The following is a 13278-nucleotide window of genomic DNA, read 5'->3' on the forward strand; positions in this document are numbered from 1 at the left end:
TGTAGCTCTGTTTATATCATGGGTATATACTGTGGGATCCTTTGGCCTCCCAGATGGAAGCTTTTCAAGAAATATTCTTCAGACCTTAATCTTTTTTCCCCTCTTTGTTTCACTCTCCCCAGTCTATTGGGCCATTTCTGTTTCTGGCATTCAAACATCAGGTGGAGTCTGCACATCATTCGGCTGATGAAACACAACTGTCTGACTGTTCTAAACTAGTGGGAAGTACATGAAGAGGAAGGAGTTGAGCAGGGAATTGGTCCCTGTGGCATAGGTGGTGTGCTGTAACACATTTTTATGTCCAAACCCACAAAGTATTCCCTAAAAGTGTAGAAATGTAAAATAAAGACAAAACCACCCACAAGAGCACAAAACCTCCTACAGGCCAACTTTCAGAAACATTTTCAGCAGTCAGTGAGCGTGATAATGGTGCCTCAAACCTCACAGATCCTTCATTGTTTGTCTTTGCATGAGAAATCCATGTTTTGAATGAAGCTGGATTGTCTCTTGTTACTTTTCTGTGACTGTTCAAGTACCATTTACTTTAATTACAAAAAGCTATGTGCTCTTTAGCTACTTTATTTGACTATAAATACGTACTTGTTGTAAAATTGCACAGGATTTGTATAAGTGCTTACTCCCAACACACCAGCACTTTGGCTTTAAAGTCAACAAAGTAGTCTTGAGTGGCTTCTTCATATCCATATCTCACACCCACTAAAATGAGGACTGGCACTCCTTATACTAGTTTAATCATATCCCATTTTATTGCAGTATTACGTATGTGCCAGCAGAAAATTTAGACGAGTACAGGGCCAGTTTGGGACAGCAGACAGAGGGAGCTTTGCCACTTGAACTTTTTCCTTCACATATTGTCAGGTGAGTCAAAAGGCTTACAGCTTTCTCCCAAATAGCTCTCAAATGTAGCTCTTTCCATACACCTTGCACATTTTAGGAAGATAAGTTTTATTTAAGAAGAGATCAAAGATGGATTATTTTTTTCAGACCAGCAGCCACTACAATAAAAAGCTGTTAAAAATAGAGTCTTTCCTTTGACTGCCAAATTTTTAAGCATTTTACAAGGCTGCTTGGTATGTCCAAAAAGGAGATTGAGTTCCTTCTCATCCTAAATTCCTCTTAAATTCATGCAATTGGATTTATGGATTGCCACAAATACTGAAGTGCTTCCAACATAAGACTTTGGTATTGATGGTCTTTCCAGAACATAACTGGAAAGAATAAGTTGTGCCATTCTTTGTCTTGAGTTTCAAAAATTCATTGCAGTTAACAATCCAAAATTTCAAGGTGATTAATAATTGGTTTTTTGCAATTCATGTCCAAAAGCAGTAACTTTAGTTGAGTGCTGCTGTTGTAATTTCCTTCATTTGAAAGCAATAAATTACCTTTAGCTTTGATTTGGTTCTAGTTCCAAATTGCAATCTTTTATTCTGTGTTGTTTATAGAAATTTCAGATAAGCCACTTGCAGATAAAATGTGGACAGGGGATCCCTGAACACAATATGTAGTCTAAAAGACATCAGAAAAAGAAGTTCCTTACGTGAATCTGGTGTACAAATTCTGATACTGCCGGGGTGACTCAATATATGAAAATTTTCAGAAAAATCTAGTTATTATGTGAATTTTTAAGAAATAAATTGCATGTTCCTGTTTATCATCAGGGAACTTCCAGAGCTGCCAGAACGTGAAGAGGGGGAGGGAGAAGAAAGTGAACTTCAAAATGCAGCTTTCAGTAACTGGAACCAGCCCAGAAAGTAAGTGCAGATCTAGTTGCACATTATAAAATGTCGTCTGAAACTCAAAAATTTTGAAACATATTTTAAGAAGGGCAAAACCAAACTGAATTGCTACACTTACATATGTTGTGAATTGCAGGAGTGATTAACAGTTGACTTTTACTGACATTGGGCCAAATCCCTGCAGTCTTGCAGTGTCTTGATATAGTAATTTATCTTTACTTATTCCAGGCTGAGTCTCAGGGATCAAGTCAAAAAAGACGAAGAGAAAGAGTCAAAGTTTCTATTAGAACCCACAACAAATTGATTTAGTGATCGGTACTAGATTCAATCACAAAATTTCTCACCAATCCAGTAGATAATTCCACTGAGAGACAAAACTTTGTAGGAAAGAGTTATTTCAGAATTTTATAAAATAATTGTGGAAATCCAGGTGTTTTCAGTGTGCAGGTTTTTCATAATCACAACAGATTTTAATTTAGTTTGGTTCTTTTATTTGTCACAAAAGGGTTGAACTCTGGAGAGAGCCTAGCAAGTCATTGGGGATCAGCATTGTTGGTGGGCGAGGGATGGGAAGCCGCCTCAGTAATGGAGAAGTCATGAGAGGAATCTTTATCAAACATATCCTGGAAGACAGCCCAGCTGGCAAAAATGGAACACTGAAAACTGGAGATCGGATTGTGGAGGTACCATCTGAATGCCTTTTGCTGCAATTCCTCCAGCATCTCAGGAAACACTGAGATGGATGTGTGATGGGTGATGGGCTGACAGGTTTGCAATTGCTACAGCTGTTACCACTTGAGCCACACAGACTGTAGTACCATCTGCTGATGTTTGTGTGCATACAGCTGCCTGTTTTAAGCTGAATATCCAACTTGAAACAGATGACTGATTGTGTGGGCAGGGGTCTACAAAGCCAGTAGTTTGACCTGCCTATTTTAAAACCAGAATGTGTAGGATAAACCTTAAGTTTGGTGAAATTAAAAGATTTTTCATGTTTGCTTACTGGGTAGCAACAGAAGTAGCCAGTACAAACCATGCAAATGAATGCCAAGATTATTTCCTCTTAAATCTTTATTGATGCACATAATTCTTATGAGTCTTGTGCAGGAGTTAAGAAAGGCTTTTTTTTTTTTTTTTCTCCTGATGTGAAGAAATCTGTTTGATACTTGAGACATCAAGTACATTTTGCCTGTGCCTGAGTGTAATGTAGCTAGCGGTATTGCAGAGTGGGATTTATCTTCATATCTCTTCTACTTAGCTAGTCCGGTGCTCATGCAGCCACTTCTGCTTTCTTACTTAAAGATATTGAAGAGTAAACATACTGAAGGCAATAGATCTTTCCGAGCACGACTATCAGTGTGAGACACTGCCCTGTCTGCAGAGTCAGGCTAATAGGAACTGCCTCAATTTATACCTGCTGGATGTCCTTAGCTGACTATCTGTCAGTAAGAAGCACAACAAGAAGAGTGATGAAGTTGGTGATTCTGGCTCAGACTGGGCTTGACTTACATGGTGGTCCTGAAATTGCAGTTTGCTGTTTGCGCAAGATTGAGGATCTTGAAATACTATCTTAGTATAGGCAGAACTTTCTATAACAGGATGGAACAGTTTGTAGTGTATAAGAAGTAGGGAGGTAGAATTTTGCTTGAAAGCCACAAAGTTAAAAACATTCATTCCACCTGAAAAACTGGATTTTTATGAGTGCAGTTGTCTCTGGCAGTGATGCTTGCAGAAACTGGAATGGGTGAGTGGAATCAAAATGTTGTGTTAATGTGACTGTTTCTGAATGGAGGGTTTCAGTTTCTCAAGTTGTGGCATATGTAACTTCCTTCTCTGTAGTTCATACAGTTTTCCAGACATGGGCTGTTGGAGGGTGTTATTGTTCTTTCTCTGTTCCTCATAGTTTTAGGATTTCTCTCAGTTTGTTTTTGGGCTCTCTTATTTGCACTGGATGATTAGGATTGAGGTAGAGCTAGGCAATTAAAAAGTTATAGTTAATCCTCATCATATAAGTTTGTGTGCTGGAATTGCCACTAACAAATAAGCTTTCTGTGTTAGCTTCTAACTTTTATTGTGGCCATTGTGACAGTACTTTACTGATGCTAACCTCACCTTAACATTGCTCCTACCTAGATAACAGGACAAATTGTTTTCCAAACCCGTGCATATACAGACAGAAAAAAAAAACAACCAGGCACAAATTTGTCCTTAGCCATTCTGTGTAAATGCATTCTTCCAGAAGACAGAAAGGTTTTCAGCTCTGACCTAAAAATTTAACTTGTGAAGAAAATATCTAAAATTGAGCCTATCTTGTTTTAGAAAAAAAAAAAAGAAAAAGAATAAAAAAGTACACTGTAGTGGTGTAATACCCCATCACAAAAGACTCTCCAGCACCTAACAAGTTTCAGTTTGTAAATCTCATTAAGTCCTCAGTAACAGTTTTTTCTTGAGTTGGGATTTATGGGAAGCAGTATTTGGTAAACACTCCTACTTTTTTTGGATTATCACATCTCTTCTATTACATTGCTAGTGGGAAAACTTACAGAGTCTGATCTAAAATGTTGAAAAATCTGTTCTTAAAACAGAGGAATAAGAGAATATTTATTTAATGTCCTATCAGGGCTCTTGGAAATATCAAACCTTGTGTTTGAGGGACCTCAGTTCAAGTCAGTAGAAAGGTCCACTAGAAACAGAGATTTGAACTTAGGTTTTAGTCAAAGTTTCCTAACCAAAACTCTGAACTGACTCATGACTTTTGTAGCTTTTTGCAATGTTAAGATGAGGCCTTCCAATTACAGGTGGATGGAATTGACCTCAGAGATGCCAGCCACGAACAAGCTGTGGAAGCCATACGGAAGGCAGGCAATCCTGTAGTCTTTATGGTACAGAGCATTATAAGCAGACCAAGGGTAAGCATAAAGAATGTGAAAAGAGATGTAATACATAGTAGTAGTTGAAGCAAATGTTCAAGATGGTGGTATTTGGGAATGGGATATTTAATCCTGAAAGTGCCATCTCAACTATTTTAGGAACAAAGATTTGATTTAAGTATTATTTCCATTTAGAATGAAATCGATTTGGATTTGGAAATACCCTCCAGCACGCCGTCCTCAAACTATTTTGAAAAGCCTCAAGAAAGATAATTTGTTGGGGGGCAGAGTAGGAGTCTAACTAAAACCATCTGTTAGAGATTGACAGCGTGTCTGAGGAGCGCATGCAGAAATACAGCACCTGTTAAAAAATTCTGTGGACGTTAATGAAAGGACCTAGAAGTACACGGAAGTTTTCCGTCACTAAGCTGCATGGACATTGCAGACAAAAGCTACTGAGCTTTAATATCAGTTGCTTGCATCACTAGAAACTAAACTTCCTCGTTGTAGAGTCTGTGTAAGCTGCATGTTTATTTACTAGCTGTCTCATAACTCTTGTTTCCCAGCCAGAGTCTCTTTATAGCCCTTCTTCAGCTTCTGCTCCCTGTGGGCAGAAAACTACTAACCCATTTTATCGTCAGTCATCTAAGGTAAAGTTGCATGAAAAAGCTTTATTGAATGTTGATTATTGACACTCAAACAACTAAAGTAACGCTTTTGCATTTGCTGTGAACAGAGTTTCCACTACTGAATATTTAGGCCCATTTGGGATGGAAATGATGCCATTATTTTATCATTACTTTTGTTCAGAGAATGCTCCTTTGCTATTTTTGATTGTAGTTCTTTATTCTCTATTTTCAAATTAAGCTTGTTATTTCTTGACTGTACTAACAAACTCTTGTTTCTCTGTAAGCAGAAACATTGCAAATGCTCTTCCTGTACCCATACCTTATGTTGTGATCTTCATGAATGGCATTGTTTATTATTTTCATCTTTTGAAACTTGCATTTGTACTTAGTAGTATCTTTTAAAGTAATTTCCTGCTTTCATTCATGTCCAGTCACTCAAGTAGCAAGCTGCCTGCCCACATGAGCTATAATTGTTATGGTACCACTATGTATTTAACCAAGTAGTCAGCTTTAAGTGACATGTAGCTAATGAGTCCATTTCTTCCTTTTATTTTGTAATGCAGGTTTAGTAGTTAAAAGAGAGCTTGTGTGTACTCCAGAACAGCTGGAATAATGAGACTGGCTTATGAAAAGATAGTGATAGTTTAGGTAATAAGGAGTTACTCATTGAGTGTGTGTTTCCTACTAATACCACTCTGTGTATTTCTGAGTAAGAAACAATGTATCACTGATTGTGGTCCCGTAGTAGTGTTACAGCATCATGCTGTATGAAATGCTAGCAAGTTGCTGATAACTTAGCATCTTGGACACATTGATAAAATTCTGAATGGAAGTTAGCTGAAAAAAGGAAAAAAACAGAAAGAAAAATTCCTGTTACTTTAGGCTTTGATTTAAATGTTAAGAGACAGTTAAAGAGAGAACTCCTTTTATTTTAGCATTTGCTTTTGTCCTAGACTGCGGAAAAAGTATGCTAAACTGAACTGATCAGGCAAATTCAAATGCTCCATGTTGTATCATAGTAGTCAGTCCATATTAATACAATACTGTTGCATGGATTAGTATTAGGGCTAGTATTTTAGGAGCCGTGCCATCATGACAAAACAAAAAAGGCAAGGTTTTGAATGACTGTAGCTGAACTTTCGTTTCCTGTTTTACTAGGGTTTTGCTGTTGATATATGAAGTGTTTGTGATGCTTATTTTAATTGCCTAAAATTTCAACAAGATACATTTTAAAATTCTATGAAGGTGATATGTAATTGTTAAAGTGTAATATGATGATTACGGTAACAATTTACTTTTCACAAACCTTTCTTTATAATATTCAAAATCAAATATGAATCATATATGCAGAAAATCATCTTGTACTCTAGGGAAATAGCCTGTTGACTTTGACTGGCTTCACAGTGAAGAAATCTTGGCAAGAAATTCATGGCACTACTTTGTCACTGCTGAAGATACAATAGAGCCAAGACATTTGTTGTCTTACCAAATGGAATTACTTTTTTGCAACATGGTATTGAAAATAAACATTTAGGAATGTGTTTACTACTTTCAGGAGCATTAAAAAAAAATGCTTTAAGAAATTTTTTAAACAGCACCATACCTTTGGATTAAGTTACTCTTTATATAAATGCTCCTGGAAGGTTTTCACATTCCCTTCCATACTATTTTCCAGCAGTGTTAAACTTACTTCCCTAAGACTTACAGGTAGTTACCAGATGGATACACCCAGTGTAGAAATTACTTCTGAGTATACACAGTGTATTTCCAACATATTTTTTGAAATCAGAGCTTTTTCCTCCTTATTAAGTAGATTCTGATCTCAGAGTAGAATACAGTACAAAAATTGCATAAAGAATAGAAATTATCGAATTATATCCTTTTGGTCTAGATGTGTCAACTCTTTCTGTTAAATGATAATTCCTTGCTTCAGAGGAAGACCAGAGTATTTAGTTTCAATAAACCATGAATTCAGGCAGTTACACATGCATATACATACAAAATGTTCTGTAAAACAGAAGTAAGCATTATTATTAGATATGAAATCTACTTAGAGATGCCTAATGTTACTAAGCCTTCACTTTTACAAAATAAACAGTGAGTGTATTACCACAGAAGTTAAATCACATTATGGGGATTTCTGGTTTTCAAAACAAAACTAATCCTACCGCATTATTACAGATATCTGTGTTCATCCTAACCTAGAAATCCACACTTTTTTCATTTAATTAATGGGTAAGAGTGTCCCATATGCTGAGATGTTTGGAAAAAAATTGTAAGAATAGCAAAGCACGTAAATGCTGCATAATTCTGCATCAGATGTACTTTGTGATACAGAACAGGATTGGTGCTTTTCCTCTCTGCTGACAGAGCATCAGAAACACAGAGCAAATACAGTTTTACCCAATTTCACATATATCTGTTGCAAGTGTAGAATGTGGACCTTGTTTGCTTAGCCCAACAACTAAGTGAATATGTTTCATGAGCGAAAAGGGTTCGTTTAAAACTTTTTTTGCTTATTTTCTATTATGCTTTCCTTTTAGAACCCTTCCCTGCCTTTCCCGCAGAACAGTGTTTTCAGTAGGCCAGCTGTCTTCAGCAGCACTAACCCATTTGCTGATTCTCAGTTCAACACTGCTAAGGTTGGATGATGATACACTGTCTTTTCACTCACCAAACATCCTACGTGTGCTTCTTTCTCATTGCTGTGTCTCTGCGTTTAAATTCTTTGATACCAGTTTGGGTTATGTGCTATGCTGGTGAGCATGAGAACTCTATGTAGTGAATTTAAAAGACACAGACATGCATATACATAGAAAAGTTATGGAGAAGTTAAAAATGGCCAGCTCCATTAATCATAACCACTAAGTCTGATCTATTCAGAGCTTCTAAAGGAGTAGGTTTTCAGTTATAAGGTCAGTCTCTGAGGTATATGTTAAAATACTGACTAAATGTAATTCTCAGTGTAAGGTATTTTACTGCTATGTACTTCTTTTTGGTGTTTTGTGGTTATGACTTTCCAGCTTTGATACCTCTCTTTTATTTTGGCATTAAAAAACCAAACTGGCAGCTTTTTTTTTAATGATACTTCATGAAAATATTTTCCCTCTGCTTCTTGAAAATTCTTTTAACGCATCATGAATAGGATGCTGACGTCTTTGGAAATATAAAAAAAGTTAGACCTTTTTTTTTTTTTTTTTTTTTTCCTGTGGCTAGTGCTTGCTTTCTGCATGTTGTTCACAATGGGAATAGCGTTAACCTCTAATAAAAAACCCTTAATCCTAATATGCATGCATTTTTGATTTAATAAAATAATTTCTATCTGGTTTTACATCTTAGAAGTGATTGTGCCCTTTGTATGTTTCCCATGGTGTCAAAAATACTGAATGTGCAACAAACACTTATGATATGATATGTGGTATGGTGTATAATTGCATGTGTGTTTCGAAATCACTTTTTGTGTTTGTTACAGTTCTGAGGAAAAGGAGTAGACATGTAACATAAATGATGACTTACTTTTTCTGTATTTTCGAAATGATTTATGAAAAGCATTGCATGCATTTTTAAAGAAAACCTGATGATCCTGTAGTTTATATATAATTCCTTTCTTACCATTGATATAAGAATGGCCTTTTGTCATCTCTCTCCTTTTCTGATCTCAGTTTCATGTATAGTGAGAAACTTTGATGAATCAGGGTCCCTAGTAACCCCTTGAATACTTTTGTCCATTTATAAATCAAGTTAATAAAGTTGCTGCAGTTAGTAAAATGAATCCATAACTGAAAATGAGTTACTGGTTAATAATACTGTGTCTTGCCAAAGGTGCTATAACATGTGGATTGCTGTTTTCTGTTACTGTAGGAGGTATCGAATCCAATTAGGGTTACCTTCCGTTGTTCCCCAACTAACCCTTTTGCTCCCACACCATTCAAGGTTTGTCTTAATTCTGGTCAGCTGGTGCTACTGTATGTGTGCTGTATATTTGTACATGGCCTGTGATAACTTCTGGAGTACTTCTGGAGTGCTTCTTCTTCTGCCTGTGCCTTCATTTTTTTCAACTTCCAGACTTGCTGCCATTTTCAGTATTTGCCTGGCTGTGATCAGAGTGACCCTGGTAGCCAAATGGGTTCAGCAACTGTTGGGTGCTTTGCGTTTAAAATGAAATACTGTGGTGTAGCACACTGAAAGTATTTCATGAATTAAAGCCTTTTAAGTTTTTTGTGCATTGCCCGATTCAGGGAGCAAAAGTCTTATGTGTATGTAAACTGTGGGGACTAGCTTCTACTTCTGGCTGTGCAAATGTGTCAGGCTGAGTTCTGCAGGCAGAACATGTTGCCCTCCCCACAAATGGCACTGTAGCACAGTTTTTACCCTCCTACAAAGGAGACTTGCTTTCACTTTCATTTCAGCATTTCCTTAAACCTCAGAAATGTTCAGATTATGTTATGTTATTACGCATTTGCAATGGTACAAAAAGATGCATTTTTTTGTCAGTCATATTATAGTGGCTGCAGTTAATAAGTGCAAATCTGTCAGGATGTAGCCCTACATCCACACCTTACAAATCTTCCAGAGGTTCTTTACACCAATATATTGTTCATTTTTTTGCTCATGTGTTCTTTGAATTTTGCTGTTCTTGGACGCTTTAGCTTACAAACAGTACCTCTAAAGTAGTATGTTAATTTTGATTTTAAAACATAAAAGCTAAGGTTTGCTGATCTCCTTTGATCTTACACTTGTATTGGATTTGTGTTGCAAGATAATGGTAGTTGGGGAGGCTGTGGTGTGACTTGTGGGTTTTTTTCCCCCCTTTTTTTCCAGCTGAAAAAGGTGATAGAGCAGCTTTGGTGGGCACCTGGTCTCCAGCCAGGATCAACCCACCACAACACTGCATTTCTTCATTTATCCAGGATATTATTTAGCTTTAGCGTAATTCTTGGAAGAACTCTGAAAAAGAGTATTTCTAGAACGTCTTTCCTGTTTGCCCCTCCTTGATGTGGAGATGTAGTACCACTTTTCTTTTTGTGGACACATGAATTTTTGATTGTGAAAAATGACTTTTAATGTTACTCTAGGTAGTGTTTCTACTCTTCTCTAATTCTGGTAGGTGACAATGTCTTTGCTAGAACTTTGTTGCTTCAGTTTAAGGATGTTAGGTATCATCTTAGGAGGATGACATTGTCTTAGGTTTCAAGCATGGTGCAATGTGACTAATGATACAAAAATTCATGTAACACTTATCTATATTTTTTAAGAAATTATTGGCTTGGGTGTCACTTCCCACACTTTTGACATATAGTGAGTTCTTAGTTAAGTTCCTAGAACAAGTTCCTAAAAGAAAGGAAAATCTTTTTCAAGCAGAAGCAGAATGAGAGAATTGGAATAGGACATTTGCAGTATCTTCATATCCTTGGAATTACAGAGTGAAGATAAGTAATTTTTGTTTAGACATGGGACATTTCTTAAATTTCAACATAACTAAACTGGTAACTTCCTAGGTTTCTCAACACCTTCAATTTGAAAGCTGATAAAGTCTTCCGAGGTGTATGTTATTCATTTCACTGTTGCCTCTCATGAAGAGATTATTACCTGAGTGATTTTGGCACCTAGAGACACCATCTGACATACTATGTTCAAACTTGCTGATGGAGGTAGTGAGAATTGAAATTAAGAGAATAGGGTTGTGAAGCTAGGGCAACACACCTGAAAACACGAGTGTTGTAAAAATACTTGGTTTTCATTTAAAATTCTTGTTGTTTAATTCAGTGGCTGATCTGCCAGGTATCAAGGTCTCTTGGGCCTACATAAGCTAAAGAATGATTATATTCAGAGAGAAGTTTCTTGCTTACATGTTTAATCTAAGCAAGGCAAAATTATACAAATTTCACATAATGAAATCCCTTATCAGAATCTGTATTCCTCAAGGAAACTGTCTTGAATGGAAGCTTGCAAGGCTGTGGATTTGGGCATTTAACCATTATATTGCAGTAGCTGTGCATTTATACCACTTAACTTTTTGTGAATACGAATAGAACACATCAAGACCAAAAATATTTGTCTCTTGTGATTTAACCTGTATCCTCCTTTATTTGATCTTCTTTGTGCAGCTTATAGGAAACTAGTAAATAAGACTGAAAAGGCACAGTCACTATGGATTGCTTCAGCTATTGTCTGTTTAATTTTGGTTTTTAACTGTCCTTTCAGTGAATATGCCAGTTGCTTTATTTTCCTGTAGGTATTTTTGAAAGTTCCCAGGTTTTTGTTTACTTTCTCTTTCCTCATATTTAGCTTCCTAAGTATATGATGGGAAGAAATTATATGTGATGACTTTTAAAAAGAAAATTGGTTATAAGTCTTTTACAAATCTGGCATTAAAAAAAACCACTCGAGTCTTCATAAAAATCTTTTTCTGAAACATATAATGGCACATAAAACTTTACTGAATTGGGCTTTTACTGTGAATTGTTTGCTTCCAGATCCATTTTGGAGTGATTTTTTTTTTTACCCTGCCTGGTGTTTCTTTGTCTTTGATCTCTCTTCCTTTTCTGTGTGCTCTTATTAATTTAGAGTTTCAGCTGCTTGGTATTGAAACTTTGAAGCTATAGTCATTGCTGTTTTGACATTTTTGTATACTAGTTTGCCCTACAGAGAGCCTACATCTTCTTAGCCACTTCATTTTTCTTATTCTCCACAGGCATTTGGTCAGTCTGATACAGAACCAGAAAAGACTTCACTTTGTAACTTGCCTCTGCCCCCTCCTTCAGCATTTTCAGGAATGAGCTGTGATGTTCCACAGTCATCTTCTATCAGAGCCCCAGAAGACGTGGAGAAGGAGGATGAGTTTGGTTACAGCTGGAGTAAGTTTTTCCTGTGATAATGTTTGAAATACTCAGTGCTAAAATTGCACTGTGTAAGACACAGGTGTAGGGGTTAGTTTAACTAGTTTCTTCTAATTCTAGTTTGAGCTGCTTCTTTTTCATGTGCATCATGGTTTGGGTGCTAAGATTGCTGTTTTAGTTGTGCATGGTCAGATAAACATAGTAAAATATAAAACTCATTTATTTTTCTTCATTGCACTGCACTCTTTTTTTTTCCTCCATCGTCAAAATTTAATGTAGGACTACTTGAAGAATTTCAGTGTACTCCAGTAACTGTTGGCAGTGATCAATGTGATAGTATCTGTTACCTGAAAATGTTACTAGAGAGAAGATTACTTCTTTTGTATATGAATTTATTTTTTAAGAAAATTTATAATATTTTCTGAAGTTATAAGGAAAACAAGAAGCTAGAAATAGTATTATAAATCACCTAAGACTTAATTTAAAAGAAGATGTGGTTTACACTGAAAATTTCGTCATCCATTTTGGGCTTCTTCTGTCAGAAACTGCCCACTGAGCACTGATCTTGACTCTCTTGTTGTGGAATTTTCTAATGTAAATCTGCTACCCACACTTTTACATTTAGAAAAGATCATGCAGCGCTATGGAAATCTACCAGGGGAGCTACACATGATTGAGCTGGAAAAAGGAAAGACAGGTCTGGGACTTAGTCTTGCTGGTAACAAAGACCGATCCAGGATGAGTGTCTTTATAGTGGGAATTGATCCAAATGGAGCAGCTGGAAAAGATGGCAGGTTACAGATTGCAGATGAGTTGCTAGAGGTGAGTTCTTGCAATTTATACTGAAGCCCAAATGTACTGACTTAAAATACCAGATTCTTGCTGAAATACATGTTTTCCAGTGGACCTTGAAATCCCAAATTTATCCAAGTTCATATCACTATGCTATCAGATTTTCCTTCTATGTATGCCAAATAGGTGTAGCAATTTTTTTCCTGGTTATAATGATGCCTTGAGAAGGCTGACCTTCTCAAGAAGAGAGACTAGACACAGCTGAGAATAAAGTAGGTATTTATTAAAAGGCCTTAAAGGATACATCTTGGGCAGTACAAGTGCCTGGCCAGGGCTCAAGATGGACCCCAGAATGGTCACAAAATAGATGATCTGTCACGAGGTTTCGCAC

At 36.6% G+C, this 13278-nt stretch overlaps 1 protein-coding gene across 16 annotated transcripts in view; it reads left to right on the forward strand.

The window, feature by feature from the left end:
• The window catches only part of MPDZ (multiple PDZ domain crumbs cell polarity complex component), a 95650-nt gene that overhangs the window by 59888 nt on the left and 22484 nt on the right, over positions 1-13278 (forward strand). For 4 of the 16 annotated variants that reach the window (XM_063423838.1, XM_063423840.1, XM_063423843.1 and 1 more), the window contains 6 exons: positions 775-879; positions 1680-1772; positions 2263-2440; positions 4556-4666; positions 11951-12113; positions 12721-12917. In XM_063423838.1, the coding sequence (XP_063279908.1) occupies positions 775-879; positions 1680-1772; positions 2263-2440; positions 4556-4666; positions 11951-12113; positions 12721-12917 (847 nt within the window). Of the gene's footprint in view, positions 1-774; positions 880-1679; positions 1773-2262; positions 2441-4555; positions 4667-5193; positions 5278-7799; positions 7899-9117; positions 9190-11950; positions 12114-12720; positions 12918-13278 lie in introns of all 16 variants that reach the window. The other 12 variants (XM_063423831.1, XM_063423834.1, XM_063423839.1 and 9 more) reach the window with 6 other exon arrangements.

Source organism: Prinia subflava, chromosome Z, assembly GCF_021018805.1.
Source record: "Prinia subflava isolate CZ2003 ecotype Zambia chromosome Z, Cam_Psub_1.2, whole genome shotgun sequence".
Classification (NCBI taxonomy): Eukaryota; Metazoa; Chordata; class Aves; order Passeriformes; family Cisticolidae; genus Prinia; species Prinia subflava.